The 19,350-nt window shown below is 33.8% G+C and overlaps 1 protein-coding gene across 9 annotated transcripts in view; it reads left to right on the top strand.

The window, feature by feature from the left end:
• The window catches only part of LOC123674263 (potassium channel subfamily T member 2), a 777,909-nt gene that overhangs the window by 117,285 nt on the left and 641,274 nt on the right, over positions 1 to 19,350 (top strand). For all 9 annotated transcript variants that reach the window (XM_045609230.1, XM_045609237.1, XM_045609228.1 and 6 more), the window contains exon 3: positions 16,158 to 16,566. In XM_045609230.1, coding sequence (XP_045465186.1) covers positions 16,394 to 16,566 — 173 coding nt within the window. In that variant the 5' untranslated portion in view covers positions 16,158 to 16,393. The remainder of the gene's footprint in view (positions 1 to 16,157; positions 16,567 to 19,350) is intronic.

The raw sequence follows: 19,350 nt of genomic DNA, 5'->3' as shown, positions 1-19,350 counted from the left end.
CTGCCCACTGCCACTTCAATTCTGCAACACGCGCTATAATATCTACGACTCTAGTTCTTCGTCGGATTTCTTCATTCCTTTTTCTGTCTCTAAGATAGACATTGAGCATAGTTCTTTCCATCGCTCTGTGCATCACCCTCAGCTGGTTTGCGCCGTTTGTGGTCTTCTTAGTTATTGCCATAGTTTCCAGGCCATATGTCGCTACCGGTAATATGCAGGCATCGAAAACTTTCCTTTTGAGGTTTATTGGGATGTCGTTATTCCTGAATATATATTTCATCTTTCCAAAAGCCATCCAAGTTTGCCTGATTCTTCTTTTTATCTCTGCTGTTTGATTTTCTTTGCCGATTTTTATTGAGTGTCTTAAATATATATATTCTTCTACATTTTCAAGTTGTGTGCCGTCAATGTTTATGTGTTCTGTGGTGTTATTGATAAGTTTGGTCTTCGAAACATTAATTTTCAAACCGACTTTTTTCAGAGCATCAATAAGTTGTTTTAACATCTCGCTCAATTCCTGCATGTTGCTACTTATTAGGACGATGTCATCGAAGATGATTTAAGTAGGATCAGTTTTAATTGATGAATAATAGAAACTATTCGATTTATAATAACCTATCAAAACTTAAAAACGTTTAATTTTCACCTAAATCTGATACTGAATCCAGATTCAAACCAAAATGTAGAATTCAAACTGAATACGGGCCGTTACGGCAACGAGCGGTCACCGCTTGGCAACCGCGTTCCATGTGAACGGTATCCAATTATCCACCGCTCATTCAACCGCGCGTAGACCGCTTGTCGTGTGAACGTGCTCTAAGAATCACAAATGATCACAATATGGCAGAAGGTGAAATACCAAAACGATTATACCACGTCGTCAAGGGTATATTATTCACTTATCATTACACCATAACTTTTTTTATACAATAATGGGAGAATTAACGTTGAATGTCATAATTCACATTCAATTATGACTAACACTGTATTACTGTTATCTATGTTCTCTACAGGTAATCTCCCAAGTACTTAGTCGTGTTGAGCTCACTGAGAATAATCTTCAGCTTCCCCTCGAGACGGGCCATCTACTTCTTCACTGATATTCCCATTCCCTTGGTGTTGAACCCTCGGTTGAACCGGACCTAACTATTTTTGGTTTACCGGGTCCTCGTTTGGCTTAAAGTGAATCGGTGCAAATTTCCTCAGGCATTCCTTGAATTTTCATCGTTACTGACATTTTCCTCGGCGTCTGACACTCCATATTCAATTCCAACCTCATTGATTTCCCAATTGGTTTCAAGATTTTCGGAATCTAATGAATTTGTCATAACTTCTAGAATGAAATCAGACAATTCTTCATAGGAAATCTCTGTTTCTTAGGAGAATTTTATATCTCTAGATATTTCTATGTTTTCAACTAGTACTATTAAATTGCTTACCTTCATTGCACCTTGCTCCAAATTTGTCTTTCCCTAGTTTTCTATTGAGGATGTGCATCACACATCAAAACTCTATGAAGAGAGTAACGTCAGTCAGATGACTGGTTCTTTAATTGAATTCTGTGCGAATTCAACTTTTTCCATGAACTTACGTGAGGAAAACCGATATTCCAAGAGTTTTAATCCGAAAAACTCTTCGCGAAGTCGATGGACTTTTTCGTTTCTGTTCACGTCATCGGGTTTAATAATAGTGGTCGTTGAATAGTTTGGGACATGGCGAGCGTCGCTTCAATTTTCGATCTAGAGTTTTCAAGTTTTCTATTGCTCTGATTAATATACAACTTGGTATCTAAGAAATTGATACCAAACAAAAATTGACAAACGTAGGTTTAATAACATTTGTTAGTAATCCTACGTTTGTCAATTTTGTTTGAGCACAAAAAGTTGATGAATTTATATCTTAATCATAAAATTATTTTTTTCTAGATTTTTATATTTTGAATTTTTTCGTCAATCATTTCAAATTGAAAACTAATCTTTTTCGAAGCAACCTTATGTTCAAAATGATCTCATGTTCAAAAACTAATTATTTTCTATCAGTAATTGACCAAATAATGAAATCCAACCTACAGATTTCTGTTCAGGTCTGCTCATTCATAATTCGCAATTTAGGATAGAAGGAACTGACAAAAATCGAGGGAGTAAATAACAGATTAAATGAATTGGGGTTTGTTCAGAATATCCTTAACCTTAACCCCCTTTATTCCGGAACGATCGATGTGCCGAAAACAAGATATTTGGAATGGATGTACCTACGAGGATATTTTGTGTAGAATGTACAATATTTGGATTGGGTTCTTATATGTATTAATGAATTCTTTATGTTGAGTATATACCTTTTGTTTCTTAGCCTCAAGTTTAACGGTGATAACAAGCATTGCAACATTTTTTCAACTATTATAGTTTTCGGGATACTAACAAAAATATACATAGGTATATTGGCAAACTGGTAAAATACTGAAATTTTGAATTTTGCATGTAAAACGTTTTGGTTGTTTTCCTTGGCATTTCATCATACAGGGTATTTCCAAATTAGACGTGAACCTTGCTCATTTGCTGTGAATTTATAATCGAAAATGAATTGCTTCCGAGATATTTGAGTTCTTGTGTTTTTTGAAAAATTTCTCATCTCACTTCATTTTTCGGCAATTTTTTCTACGTTGGCCAAATTCGATTCAAATTGTGGATAATTTTCATCAGAAAACGATATTATATGTATACAAAAAGCAAAACTATGCTGCATGATGAGATGTTGAAAAAGAATTAGTACGATTTGAAAGTTGGTATATGAAAAAAAGAATACTAACTTTCAAATATGAATTTGCCTGCAACTTCCACAATTTATGTATGATAAAATGCAGGCACTACTTTTGTTTCTGCAGATTTTGGTTTGAAAGGGGAGAGAAGCAAAGAAAAGAAAGTAATGAATCAAATATTTACTTATTGAAATCAAACTAAAAATTTCAGTAGAAAATGTAGAAAATTATGTTTCAAATGACCTTCCGCCTGAAATTCATTCTCAATCTTCTCGCTTTTAACGATGTTAAATCCGGACTTCTCGCTGGCCACGAAAATAATCAAAAATTATAATCAAATTTGGCCATCGTATAAAAATAAAGTGAGAAATCCTTTGAAAGTCACAAGAACTCGAATATCTCGTTAACTGTTGATTTTTGGTTATGACTAAATATGGCTCAAACGAGAGCGAATGAGTCATACTATCAAGTCCTTCAAGGTTCACGTCTAATTTTGAAACACCCAGTATTATAAAAGAAACATCGATTCCAACTATTGGTATGTTTCGCAGAAAAATATGATTGTAAATAATGCTATTCAAGAATCATGAAGAAAGAAGATTTCCCTCTAGAAGTACATGAATTTTATTAATAATATTAAGTTTGAAGTTATCATATCTCATTTATATTAATTTGAAGATTAAATGATAAGAGTAGTTTTTCCTCCACGATTTCGTGATTTTTTAATTTTATATATTATATGAATTTTATATCTATATATATATACAGGGTGAGTCTTTGACTTGTACATATATTTTTCCGAAGATTCTTGAGGTCGAAAGAAACACTTTTTTCATTTACCATTTTTTCCGATTCGGCCCTGTTAAAAAGATATAGCCATTTTAAATTTTCATAATGAGCTAATTCACCCCTGGTAACCGGAACACTGAAGTTTTCGCAAGTATAAGATATACAATTTGAACCTTGGAAATAAGCTACTAGATTGGAAAAACCATCATAAACTCACTTTTAACATTCCATTTGTTGAACAAAGTAGTATTTATAATACAATTATCCCAATTTCATTGACGATAAAGATTAAATATTTTTCTCTTGATTTTCTATTTCATTTTCGATAATCATAACGAATTGAGCTCGCTACCACCCATATTAGCTTAGCTCTGATAGTCATACTTCATATCCATTCATTTATTATATCGCATTTATAATATATCGTTGTTTATTTCATTTCGTACAATTAACCTCACATTCGCAAATAAATCTGTAAAAGTTCTAACACAGACTAGTTGTCTGTGGTTTTAAGTTTGAACCTTAAATTTCGAGTGTTGCAAATTTAAACACAGCAGTTCGAATAATCTATGTTCTAACCTAAAATATTCATTTACACTATTTACAGATTACACTGTTGTTGTTATTATGATATTTGATATTATGATTATTATGTTAGCTTGCAATGAAAATCATCGAAGATTTGAAGAATCCCAACAGAATACATCCATACATATTTTCGAGAAATTTAAAACAATTTCCAAAATAATTGTGTGGATACAAAATAAATAAGTATGCATTCTGATAGAAAGTAATTCCTTTATGAAATGAAGCATTTGATTTGTTCCAACTATCTCATAAAAATAATGATCTGCATCAATATTTTTGAAGCCACCAGTGTGAAAATATGGAAATGAAGTTTTATGGCTCTTTAATCAATGGAAAATGTTAGACTCCACTTGTTATCAAATTTGTTCTATAATATGTACCTACATTATAGCCAACTCTACTACTTGATGCATCTTGATTTTGCCATTGAAAATAAATGAGAAGTATTCAATATAAATATCCACAGTTGAATATCCTGTTTCTTTCAACTCACCTATTTGTTTTCATATTCAAACAATTATGGCACTCTTGGAAGTATGTCAATCATATGCTCTAGGATGAATTTATGGAATATCAAAAAAATAAAAGTATTTAATCTCAATCACATGAAAATTTGTCTAGTATGTACTTAGTGGTATGTTTCGATGTGAGTTTGAATGACCCTCGAAGAATACAGTATTGTTCGATAGCAGCAGTCTTTAGTGGGATATTGACTGTTGCCATTATAATGGGACTATTTTGTGAAAACTTTTTTGAACATGGGCTTTATGGGAAATCTGGACTTTTCAAAATAGAATGTTGATTTTAATGAAGTATCTTCTTATTATAAGAGCTGTGTCAAAGTTCAGTAATTTGTAATCAAATAGAAGAGTTGAGGTGAGCTTATTCAAATAACTTCATTTTCAAACTAAGTTGGCTAGTACTTCAATTCTAAAATCTGAGAACTTGACATCATAGTAAATATTCATTTCTGTGGTTTTTTTTCCACAACAGAACAGAGTTGCATTTAGCCAAAGTACCCAATTTTTCGAATTTCACAGATAATTTTTTTTTTTTAAGATCAAGTTACTCGAAAACGGCGCTTTGTAGGAGAAAATATGAAGAATACTTTTATTTTTCAAATTAGCCAAATATTGTTCAATGAACGTTCAAATTATTTTTAAGAGTTGGGTTGTTCGAATTTCTGGTATTTTTATGTGATGTAATGTTCATAATGAAGAAACTGAAAGATGTGTAGGGAATCTTGTGTTCGGATAAGATGTATCACATCAAGGAAAAGCTATATTCCAAAAATCATTTCCTTCAATAGAACCATTTACGAGATATAGCTGAAAATCACATTTTTTTATCGATTTTCAACAGCCTGTATCTTTGTAACCGGGCCGAATCGGAAAAAACTATAAAAGAAAAAAATGTTTCTTTTGACCTCAGGAATCTTCGGTTGAAATATATGTACAAATCAAAGACTCACCCTGTATATATAGGTAGTTAAGAGAGATAATTCTCAAATTTTGATAAGCAAATGGTATGAAACGATGAGATTCTACTCATTGATGATGAATTCGTGGTAAAATTCAAGTATGTCTATCCGTTCGGAAATACGATAACTTTCGAACAGAAAAAACTAGAATCTTGAAATTATCAGGGTAGATTCGAATCTCTAATGCCACGGTTAATTTTGTTAATGGGTAGAATCCGAATACGACCGTTCAAAATGTCTACTTCCTGATGATTTCGAAATCACCAATTCGATCGAAATGAAGCAACTATTCCTACCTTCATGCAGAATTTCATCTGAACTGAGTCACTAGAACCACAGAAAATTCAAGGGGATCAAAAAAAAATTACCAATATTTCCGTGGCCATTATATAAAATGAGATATAAAATAGCAATTTCAAGGTTCTTCGTCAACAATTCGGAAAGAATATTGGAAAAGGAATACCCAATATTATCGTGAACATATCAGATCTGATCGATGGAGATTAAAAACACAATTTCAAGCTAAAATTTCATGTTCATCGCCAGAAAACGATACCGAATATTTCCGTAACAATACATCCGGCTTGGTTGAAATCAGTTTGTATTATGTTAAATAATCACTCGAATGTCCAAGCCAAATTAAAGACTATTGTGTCATCACTCTCATCGAAACCCTTCAACAAGATAAATAAATCCACATCAATATCATTGTTATCATTATAATGAATCAAATTGCATAATAACGAACTGTGGTCTGCACAAGCGATTAGAATCTTACTAAGCTAAATCAGTGCTCCTGATTTTTTTATTAATGAGAGGGGTAATCTTTGAGTTATAAAAAAAATATAATTCCAGGGTTCTTTTAAGAAGTTGAGGTGAAGGATCATCATAGACAATAAGAATAGTTAAGGGCAGTGGAAGATCGACGATTTTCGGATACCTTTACGCTTGAAAACTTTCGCCCCCCCTATACTTCCCCCTGCAATTTCTGTCGAAACAGCGTACTAAGCATACCGGATGATCCGCCACTGGTTGTGTAAATTCATACCATGATCATCGCAGACAATAAGAATAATTGTGGGACTACATACCACTTCAAGAGATTTTTACAGTTGCTTGACTAGCCGAAACTTCTGGCTACAATTGAATTGGGTTCGAATAGACTAATATTGAATGATTAATTATTATTATTATTATTTATTATTTCATCAGAAAAATCGATGATCATTCAATTAAATCACTCGAATGAATTTTCAGGAATGGTAATGTGATTGTGGAGATCAGTAGAAATGATAACGTTTTATTCACAGGTAAACAATTCTAATCACAATCTTGTGATATCTATAATTAAACAGAATCGTCGATCGTCGTGAAGAGAAAGAAGAACTGAGATTTGTTTTGATAATTCATTAATAGTGAACCTAGGTAAAAAATTAATTGAGATTTGTACAAGGGCGTAGATATTTTTTTTCTTGGGGGTTAATCGAAAAAAATGTTTGACGACATTGTTCACTCATATCTATAATGTGAGAAAAAGAGGTATGATAACGAAGTTTGAAAAAATTTTTTTATTACCAATTCGATGATTCTTATCTTATACTGGGTGTTCCTGAATTAGATTGACGCAAATTTTTTTTCTTCAAATGATCCGAGAAATCTGTCATTTCATTTGTACCTCCAATTTAGGAACACCCTGTAGATATAGTCAATTCAGAACTGATGTCTTCACAAATAAATTGCAATTTGAATGAAACACAATAAATTGCACAACACAGCCCAGACAATTTTCGATTCGAATTACTTAGTTCAGTTTCTGATAAGTACAGTATTGAAATTTTGTGACAAGAATGATACAAAAAACCGAAAACAACGTGTAAATGTATACCAATGACGAATGCAAAAGTCATAGATGGCAAAAAGGGGCGATGCCGAGAAAGCGGATAGATAAAGGAAAATAATAAACCTCGAACAAAGACGAGCTCGTAGTGCAATAAAAGTAATCATCTTGAAAGCGACAATAAAGTCATAAACCGTAAAGGGTTCAGATTTTTTATTGACGGGTTGATTTCAAAGGGCAAGTGAAATGATTATTATTAGTTCATTTTATGGAGAAATTTTCGTTCTTCATATTCACGAGATTTATAAAATTTATATTTTGAAAATCTTGGGGAGGTAATTACCCCCAGTACCCCCGCATTTCTACGCCCTTGGATTTGTATCGATTCTCCTAATTGGGGTATAGGATATTTCGATTTGAAGAATGACAGCAGCTCTTGCGAGTTTGTTGAAATTCCTATTCATGTAATTTTCCATGATTGAAATTAATTTCATGGTGTTCACACAGTCGTTAAACGATTATTAACGTATTTTCCATAAAATTTCGCAAACTTTATACTTCATTCAGTCTTATCAACACAATGTAAAAACTTCAGTCTGCGAAATCATGTGAACAATGAAAGAAGATTTATTATGTTTATGTTGATTATGTGGTTATTGGCCCACTATACTTGAAGAAGAAGAAAAAGAAGATAATAATATAATAAATGCTTTCCTATTTTTCAGTTTCCTAATCAATTCTTTGATTTCTGTAGGAGAGGTTGGATTCGTCATTGTCTCTTCGCACAGTTGAAATATTTCACTTTTTCTATTTCAACTTTGGCGAGTCGTTGCAAAGCGACGACCCATTTAAATCCGCCAGCGCCGAAGTAAAATGGCGCGAACAGCCATAGCGCCATCTCTGACCAGACAGAGTCAATACACAACATATGCACCAAATCATCCTAGAAGAGTATCCAATTTTGTAGATAGAATTATTTTTTGAAAATAAATGCTATCACGGAAATTCAATTCTAGCATCTCAACATTTCTTCAACGCTCCTTGCAAATAAACCAAAAATTTTTAAATTTCAATATTATATAACTATTCGTCACTGATAACCATACGGCGTATTCGATATTTTTCAAATGAAAACTTAATTCAAATTGCAATGAACTGTGAACTGTTCGACTTCATTCGTGAACCTGAACGTGTTGTAATATTTTAATTAAGAGACATTCCCTACAAATTCATTATTGCAAATGACGAATCAAAACACTTGACCTGTATATTCTGAGCATTAAATAATAAAATCAGTGAGTACTTATCTTGATTGGAATTGATATTGTTAGTCTTATTTATTTCCTGAAAATTCGCTGAATAATAGCTTGTCCAGTAATAAAATTCATTCAATCAGAAACCGAACCCTTAAGTGTTTCCGCATCATTACTGAAAGTCAAGAACTCATTCTTCTAGAACGTCCTTCAAATTTCACTGTACTCCGAAAATAACTGGCAGATACGATTCATTGATTCCGTTCGCTTGAATTGAGTTTCTGGACAATAGGCAAGTTGAAAGGAGAAATTAATCCAGGTCTATTATTATAGTTATAAACGAACACAAGAGCATCTATTATACAGGGGCTCTGCAGTTTTGAATTGATCCACAAAATCTGTTATTTTCAATGCAGTATTGTTGAAATATTAATTAGCATTCAGGACATGCCCATCATTCACTGAAAATCAATAATTCCTGAATTTTTCACTACAACCTATGACATTCTATTATGATGTCTTGGATACGGTCACCGTAAACAAACAGAAAGTGATCTAGACCTAGAACGGAAATTGTGAGATATCAAAGAATCATGCAGAAATTCTATAGATTGACGTCTCTCTCGAATATCAGTCGAAAGGTATTGAATTGGTCCTATATCGGGTGTCTATATAATTCAAACTTGGCCTTGAACAAGGTCAAAATTCAATATCTCGAACATGACTTCGGAAAAATATCAAGTATGCCATATTTCTGCAATCTCATAAAATATCAGTTCGCAAAAAATTCAAATAACGTCATTGAATTCTACATAAAAAGTCAGAAAATGAATATTTTCGATAAACACCCGGTAACTATATCACGATGATAGTTGTGCAGTTGCGATTTTCGCCAATGAGTTTCTCATGAAAATTGGTGATCGGACACCGACATCGGTTTTTGTCTATCTAGAAATAGAACGTATCCAATTTGGTGCAGGCTGTTCAAGAAAGTTGAAATTTTCAGGGTTGGATCATAGGCAAAATCCATCTAGTGGTTCCGGAGTTAAACCCATATGAAATCTTTATAAAATTTATCAATAAAATAAGTTTCCAAAAATTGATCCCCGAAGGGCTTAATTTTCGAGAGATTTCGTGTTCATGGCAAGACAAGGTATTTAGTTTCTCTTGAATTTTGAGTATCGATCTAATTTAAAATGAACAAATTTTAATGAAGTATGTTTCTCTCCATGAAATTTTTTTTTCAAAAAAGTGACCTTATGTTAAAAGCGAAACATCATTCTGTTTTCATGTCGTTTTCTTGTCGAACACCGAAAAATTGGAATTTGTGTCCAGATGTTTGAATCCAATATATTGACGAAAAAATCTATATGGAAAATGTATTTAAAAAATTATGTATAAAGAAGGTTACAAGGCAGTACTTCGTAACTACAAAATCTGAATTGTTCAGAAACTCAAGAAACCTATGAGAGGCAATTAGTGACCAAAGTTATAGAAATATATACCGGGTGTCCCAAGTTATCGTATGAGGCAATATCTAGCTTATTTGACAAGATAATTTAAAATTGCTTTGTATAACATTGAAGTACTTTCCCAATGATGTATAAAAAGGTTCGTACATTCGACAGCCCTGTGGTAGCTACCCTTTACTTTTCATTTTCAAATGGCACCCCCTGTATATTGTCAGTGGAAATTGCGTGTCAAGCTATTCGGAATACAACGATAGCACATACTTGGAATTCTTTTATCAATAAAAACAAAAACATTAACATTTTGTGAAGTATAAATTGCAATCAGAATATACCTAATATGCAATCCAAAAAACGAAGAAACATTCAAAGCAGGTTTTTTATTATAAAAAACGTTAGTTTTTTAATTAAATAACGTGAAAGAAATCACAAAATATTAATGTTTTTGTTGTCATTACTGAAAAAATACCAAGTATGTGCTATCGTTGTATTCCAAATAGAATGACACGCAATTCTCACTGACAATATACGGGGGGTGCCATTTGAAAAAAAAAGTAATCGAAGGACCTAATGGAGTAAATTGTTCGTTCCAAATATCAATCAAATATACAGGGTGGTTCAAAAGTTATAAAGAATTGAAAATATTGGTGAATTTATAAACCACCTTGTGTTTTGGCTATGGGAAAGATTAAACCTATCATATATAGGTTTTTTGGACTAGTCTGGGTCAGCTCTTCCTCAGGTTAACGTTTGTACATTTTTCAATGAAACACCCTGTATAACTTCAACCTTATATGACTCGACTTCAATTTTCCGTCATTTTATTCAGCCGAAAAATATACTATTTTCTATCTGGCCATATAAATATTCGAAAAAATCGATGACTGGGTATGTAAGAGTGTTTTCGCGGGACACAAAACAATCATAGCAAAATCTCCGATTTCTTAAAAACTGCTTGGACGGAAATTACAGCAGGTTTTACAAGATGGTTACGCTTTGTCATGAGTGGAGAAGGATTCGGATGTAATATAAGGCTTTAACGGTTACTGGGATGGTCTTCATTTTCAGCCGGAGTCCCGCAATGATCTCTGCTCTCTCCGTTTCTGTTTTCATTATATATATATCCTATATGCCGAAAACAGACGCTGACGATACCTCCACTCTTGACATATGACAATTTTTGGTGTCCTAAAATAGCAACGAAATACCTGCAAGAAGGCATCTCTAAACTTCAACTCTGGTTTGTTCAATGGAATATTTGAAGTGAATCATGAGAAGAGAAGACTCTAGTACAATAATTGATCATTTCTTTGTAAGACTTTCTAGTAAACATAGAAATGTTAGACTGTCTCCAATTGTGTTTCGAACCAACCTTACTGACCACTACTCCATATTCCTCAGCATAACGCATGATGACACATTCAGACCTCAAAGGTATCGTGAAAATTTCGAGTCTTCATATTTCACTTTTCGAAAGATAAAGTTTTACCTAGCACCATCATTGAATGAAGGGCCCAGTTATACAATTCAAGTGTGTACAAATGAATTAACACCAAATATTGAAAACTTGTGGCGTTGTTGTTGCTCTATTAGAAAACATAACTTTGGACCTCCTGATGATATCTTGAAATATAATTTCCATTTCAATAACCAATATCATTAAAGCATGATTAACGGAATACAATACCTCGCTGATTTTTGATTACCGAATGAAAGTTATCAACCATGAAACCAAAATATCAAATTTATTAGTACCAAATCATGATGTAATTAAATAATCAATTTATACGAACTGGTTCTATATACATATGTTCTTTATAAACAACGGATGAAAAAAACTAATTAATACATTTTGAAATCGGTCCATATTTTGGCAAAAAAAAGTAGTATCCAACAGAATTGGTTTTAGCATTTTAAGAGAAGAATCAATAAATAATTGTTAAAAAATTTCGCACCTCATTAAAATATACTAAATTGAGCATGAATCCGTATTTACAAAATACCTATGATAACAGAACTGCTAACCAGTCGGAATCAATTAACATACATAAACAACATTCTGTTTTGTCAGATCTATGAAAGTGAATCAGGTGTATCATCTTAAGCTATCGTAATCATTCATTATGCAACATAGATGAAAAATACATTTTATTATTGTTCGATTTCTTCTGAATGTATACTCAGTGATGTTACAAGTGTATAGCACCCAAAAAATAAAGATTTTTGCTGTTCTTGCTAACAGAATGACAGCATATGATCAATGTAAAATATTCCACTTAATAATTACCCTTTAGGATCTGTCTAGTACCAATCTTTTTTATATTGCGCTTCTCTAAATTGATTAATAAAATAAAAATTTAAAAAGAGGTAAACTATCACCTCAGTGATACGTATATTCCATGGTTTCTTCTTATATTTCTTTGGACAGCTTTGTGTTATCATTTTTCTTTAACTATAAGAAGCATGTTCTCGGAGCCCCACAAACCACAGTTGCTCCTATGGTTTTCCTTTATCATTCGAATTTTCCCTGTATATATTACTATAGAGGAAAGTTTTTACACCTAGGTACCTCTTTCATGTAGCTACCACATTGAAGAATTATGTTCTTAAAGATTAACTTTTGCTGAGCTCTCGATATATGGTATCGACTTATTTTCAGATGTATAGGTAATGCTACTGCTAAGGCGAAAAATTCTTTGATTTACTGTATCTCGTTATTATTTGATGCTATTTTAAGTTTTTAATTTGTTGACTTACAAGTGAAACTTTTATAGTACAATCGATAAGGTCTCCAGCATTTTGTACAATTTAGCTTCAGAATCTGCATTCATCGCAATAATCTGCACGTTTATACATATGATGAAGTATCGGTATGATTGTACATTTCATAAATTCAAAAAAAAAAATAGCGTAGGATGTGAGGAAAGAATAGGAGAAAATAAGAAAGCGATTTTCACACCCCACTGGAGGAGCATTTAAAATTTGTGTCATAATATTTAATAAGGAATGAAAATAAAGTCGTCATTTAGAAATTTTTACTTTTAGTCAATATAGACTTTGGAGCTCTTATCTTCGGTTTGGAGAATTTTGTAGTTATGGTTAGCCCCAAATTCTCCAAATTTTCAATATCTCTTTTTCTGCATCGACTTTTAAGATCTTTGTGAGATCTTCTAGAAACTAGAGTTTTTCAAGTTAGGCGAGCTGGTTTTGTCTCTTCTATGCTTTATTACTGTCCCATCACCGTTCATTGTTTGCTCAACAGCGAATAGTTTGATGTTCCCCTGAAATACATACATGCAATTTCAGGATTAGTTGGAATATTTTGAAAATCTCAATTTACGCGATCATTCATCGGAAAGACGGTGGTAGGTAGCGTCATCAGAACCATAAAAAATTTGAAGACAATATCGAAAAACTAATATTTCGGTTGCTACAGATCTGACCCGGATTATCGAGAATACTTATACCAAGCTCCGTGCAAAATTGAGTGTTTAAATTCCATCAGAATATAGAAAAAAGCGTCCAAGAGTGTAATTGTAGCATGAATGAAGGGGTGCGCAAAAGCTCCTGGTTGTCCAAGTTCGGGTTCCTATCAGACGTTTCTGGAGAACTGGTCCTGATGGAATTATACCATCATTCGATATTCCCTAATAAGTTAAATTATTTTCGTGACCTGAGAATATAGGTACCGGTTATACATGGATTAAAAATTATATCTCTGAAAAAATTTTGCAAGAATTTGGAAGGTTATTCGATTTATATTCAAGCGAAATCTCAATCTGATCGGATATGTGATCAGGTAAAGTTTGCACGGAGTTTGAGGAAGAAAATAGCACTCAGCTAACCGGCCAATTGAAAAGTCCCCGGTCTACCATAGTAAAACACATTTTTTGGCAATATTCGATTTTATTATTCAACATAGTTGCCTTCGAGGGCGATACGGCGATTATAGCGATATTCCAACTTTTCGATACCATTTTTGTAGTACGATTTGTCTTTCGCTTCAAAATATAGGCTTCAGTTTCGGCGATTACTTCTTCATTGGCGCTAAATTTCTTACCAGCGAGCATTTTTTTGAGGTCTGAGAACAGGAAAAAGTTGCTGGGGGCCAAATCTGGCGAATACGGTGGATGCAGAAGCAATTCGAAGCCCAATTCATGCAATTTAATTGATTTGTGATACGGCGCATTGTCTTGATGAAATAGCACCTTTTTTCTTCAAAAGGGGCCCTTTTTTTCAAGTTCATCCTTTAAACTATCTAATAACACTATATAATAATCGCGGTTGATGGTCTGGCCATTTTGGAGGTAATCAATAAATATTATACTTTGCGCATCCCAGAATACTGATGCCATAACCTTGTCAGCTGACTATTATGTTTTTCCTCGCTTCGGATTCGGTTCATCGTGTGCAGTCCACTTAGCTGACTCTCGATTGGACTCCGGAGTGAAATGATGGAGACATTTTTCAACCATCTTCACATATCGACGCAAAAATTCAGGTTTTTTGCACTTAAACAGCTTCAAACACTGCTCAGAATAATTAACACGTTGTTGCTTTTGATCGATTGTGAGCTAGGGTGGCACCCATTTTGCACACAGCTTTCTCATGTACAAATATTCTTGAATGATATGATGTACATGTTCACGTTCAAATGATCTCTTCACAATGTCTGCTATCTCGATCAACTTCACTTTACGGTCATTCAAAATTATTTTGTGAACTTTTTTGATTTTTTCGTCGGTGGAAGCCTTTTTCGGGCGTCCACCGTCTTCGGTGCTCATTTCACCACGTTTAAACTTAGCATATCAATCAATGATGGTTGAATTTTCTGGTGCAGACCACGGAAACTTTTTATCAAGCCAAGGTTTTGCTAAGACTGTATTTTTCCCTTCAAAAAGCAATATTTTATTGGCACACGAAATTTTTTTTCATCTTTTTTCGAATAACAAAATAGCTACACTCACAACGCAATATCTCACAAACTAATGGTCGTTTGAAGGTTGGTAGGTACTAACTTGAAATCATATGGATTTAATACTAGCACCGCCATCTGTGCATCAGACCGGGGACTTTTCAATTGGCCTAATATACAAGCAAAATCTCAATCTGGTCGGATCTTTGGTCCGACAAATTTTGCATGGAGTTTGAAATTGTTATTTCATATCAACATACAAAATATTAACTCTGTCCATTTTGTAGTCATGAAAATATTAGATAATATGAATACGACTGGCGGGTCGGATTGTCAGCATCAAATTTGATGACCGATTCATCATCAGGGAGTTGAATCCTATCCACCATTTCCAGCTAAAAATCCGACAATTACAGACATTGCGTTATTCTTTTCTCATCAGTGGCGTACTTATTAAATTTTTACAGAATCAAATTATTGAGCGTTGCGCTCAATAATAATTTGATTGTGCAACATTTAATCAACGAATTCATCAACCAGCGGTTAAATCAAAGGGCTTGATCTGATCTTACTGTCGTCGGCATAATCATCATTTACTTACGGGCTATAAATGTCAAATTGATGTTGAAAATAAAAAATCGGGCCGGTGAAATTAATAAGATTCTGAAGTAAAAGCTCCGAACTACTCGAATTGAAAATCAATCTCAAGAAGTGTCTGGAAATTCAAATGACATCGGATACGAATAATGAACTTTTTTTTTCTTTATCCCCCCCATGGTTTATGTCTGGGTATGCCACTGTCCCTCATCAATTACGCTATTTGCTTCATGAATTTTTGAAATAAACAGATACATCGGTTTCTAATGCTTTATCACCTGAATGTGTAGATCAAAATTGGATGTAGGTACTCTCATCTTCATTTTATAGGTGATTTTGAATTAAGATGTAGAGTCGATATCGCTGATTTTTTATTTCGAAGCCCAACTAAGCTCTTCTCATGATCTGAGAATATTTAAATAAAGTGTTTCTTTATTATTGCATTCTTTTTTTTTGACAATTAATTTGTTCCAGATCTCTCATCCATTGGATACCTGAAATGAAAAACTCAATCATGTGAGAAAAGGACACTTCCGCTTCCCAACTAAACTCTAAAACCCGATCCACAAGACAACCTTCCCCTAAAAGTGTTTTCCCAACCAGCTTCCAAAATAACTCCCAAAGTGCATTCCCCAGAATCTTCCGGTGACAGTGTGGGGGAAGAAAACCGGTACGACGAACCCCCGGACTCGAGGCCCTGGAGCTACGAAATGATCCCTAGTGATGAGAGCTCATTGGGATTACAGACCTCCAGGCTGAGGGTGAACTTCCCCCCCGACACTATTGACAGGGTCTCCAGTAGAGGACCTCTTCTGCCTAGGAGGAACCGGAGTATGAGCGCCTGGAGTGACATCAGTAGATCTAGTTGGAGATTGGAAGAGAGGTACGTAGGAAATAATTAGGTGAATTTCAATATAACAATAATAATCATCTTCATTAAAAAAAAAGTACATAAACAAATACAACGGGTATCTAAGTATCCATAGTTTTTAATTTCAGTAGAATATCCGATTCTTTTGCTTGGAATAGATTCTTTTTGCACATCTCTAGGAAACACCGTTTTCTAAGCCCTCATACAGTTGTTGTCCCAGTTATTACATTGACACATTATGAAGCAAAATTCAGTCTTCGCAAAATTCAAATTAGTTTGCTTACTATCATAATAGGAAAAGAATTGAAAATATTTCTCAATAAATATATATTTAAATATTTACCACAAAAAAATGTATGTATACCTAAGTGCTCGATCGGTCGATAACTCTGCTCAGATGTTTGCAAACTTTTTTCATATCGAACTGCACCTCATTTCAATCATAGTGAAATTATTAAAAAAGTTTTGCAGACATCTGAGCAGATCATATCAATATTGATGACTCTTTTTCAGCTGAAAATATCAGTTATTTCGAACATATTCATTTCAGACTTTGTTCCTGATTTTTCACGTAATCTCTATTTAATTTTGTCAAAATATATGTTTTCAAATAGAGAGAGAGAGAGAGAAAGTATATTTATTGCTTAGCAAATGGCTAACGACTTGCGTCTTTCTGCCCGTGTGAATTACATTTTGTACAATATTACGGATGCTAAAATAACTAAGATATTCTGTTTGACAAAAAAAAAAAGAAGAAATGTATGTGTTCACACAAAAAAGGTATTTCAATGTGTTAACAGCTACAGTGTTTCTGAGAGGTCCTTTATTACATCCATTAGTGGTTTAGTTGGGTACTTTCGTCTGTGTTGTCTGCTAAATATTGTAGAAAACTATCGCCCGAAATCCATATTGCCTGTATTTTCCAAGGTTGTAGAGAAAGCTTTATATTTCCAAATAATGGAATATTTCGAATCAAATATGTTATTCTCAAATAAACAATTCGGATTCAGGAAACATAAAAAAACTTTGGATGCAGTTTATCAGTTTCTGACTTTTACACTGGAATGTTTCGAGAAAGGTTATCACTCACTGTCCCTATTCTTAGACCTGAGTAAGGCCTTTGATTGTGTTGGACAGTCAGTACTATTGGAGAAAATGAAACGGTATGGTTTTGAATTAGAAAGCTTGGACCTTATGAGGTCATACTTCGCCAACAGACGTCAGCGGGTGTTCAGTCAAGGTATGTGGTCACAGTGGGAGTCGGTGAATGTGGGAGTTCCTCAGGGCTCCATTTTGGGACCATTGATGTTTCTTATATTTGTCAACGATTTTTCTGACTATATGTCTGATTTTGATCATCTTCTATGGGCGGATGATTCGAGTATTATGGTGGGAGGACGTGATATGTCTGCTGTCTGTGAGGACGTTCAGATTGCTGAACTGAGAGCCAAGAAATGGTTTAACACCAATGGTTTATGTTGTAATGATGACAAGACAGAGTACCTGCTTTTTACTTTGAGAAGGATCGCTGATGAGTCGCTGATGGGATCATCGAGGTTCCTGGGAGTTCATATGGATTCTAAACTGACGTGGAACGTGCATATTGAGAATATAAGCACGAAGATTAGTAAAAATATATTCGTGCTGAGGAGACTAGTGGGAAGTGTATCATTGCCTGTGCTCAGAGGTGCATACAGTGCCCTGTGTGAATCCCACATGAGATACTGTGTAATATTATGGGGATACAGTTCAGGTAGGGAACGCATTTTCAGGCTACAAAGAAAGGCTGTGAGGCTGATGGCGAATCTTGGATACAGGGATGATTGTGAGGCAGCCTTTAGGAGTTTGAGGATTCTGACATTTCCTTCACTTTTCATTTATGAGTGCCTTAAGTATGTTCATGTAAACAAAAAGACCTTCAACTGCAATATAGATTTTCATGATCACAATACTAGAAGAGCTAATGATATGAGATCCGATTATGTGAGACTGAAGAAGTCGCACGTCGGCCCAGCTTTCTTAGGCCATAAACTTTTCAATAAATTATCGTCGTCAACTCGAAATCTACCTGAAAAGATGTTTCTGAGAACTATCAGAGAATTCTTGATTGAGAAATCCTTTTATAGCGTTGCATCATTTCTTTCTGCCACTATTGAGGTGTGAATTTGAACTTTTATCTAACACATGACATATGTATATATATATTTTTTGTATGTTTGTCGTATAATTATGTTCAATCACTTTTGTCATATGTTATTTACCTATTTTATTTTGACGTGTGTAATATACCTGTAAAGTATAAAAGGCACGAAATAAATTACTTACTTACTTACTTACTTACTTACTATCATTTTCTTGTATCCTGTGTTTTCAAATATTTTTATGATTTCTTTGATTTCGCTGATCTTATTGATATTATTAGTAGATATTATTTAGACTAATTTTATCCCTTTGAAATACAATGCATGAAGAGTATATTACCAGCCCCAGTACAAAACATAAAATGCGAAGCATTTTAAAATTATTCACTTCAGGCACAAGTCCAGACAAAAATGAAGATTGCTAGCCAAGACTAGCCTAGTGAGCCTAGCCGACAGGCAATAGATATTCAGGGCGTGCCATTCGAAAAAAATGGACCTATTGAAATTTTTCCAAGATCATTTTAAAAAAATTTCATTGTCTGAAGTGTCAGTGTCACTTGTAGAGTGATCCGAAAATTTGTAGAAGATTTAAAAACTTTTTGGGAATTCAATAAAAAATAAATCGTACAATTATATCGAACGGTTTCCAAGATAT

This window comes from Harmonia axyridis, chromosome 2, assembly GCF_914767665.1.
Source record: "Harmonia axyridis chromosome 2, icHarAxyr1.1, whole genome shotgun sequence".
In the NCBI taxonomy this organism is placed as follows: Eukaryota; Metazoa; Arthropoda; class Insecta; order Coleoptera; family Coccinellidae; genus Harmonia; species Harmonia axyridis.
This window is presented reverse-complemented; position numbering and strand designations above follow the sequence as displayed.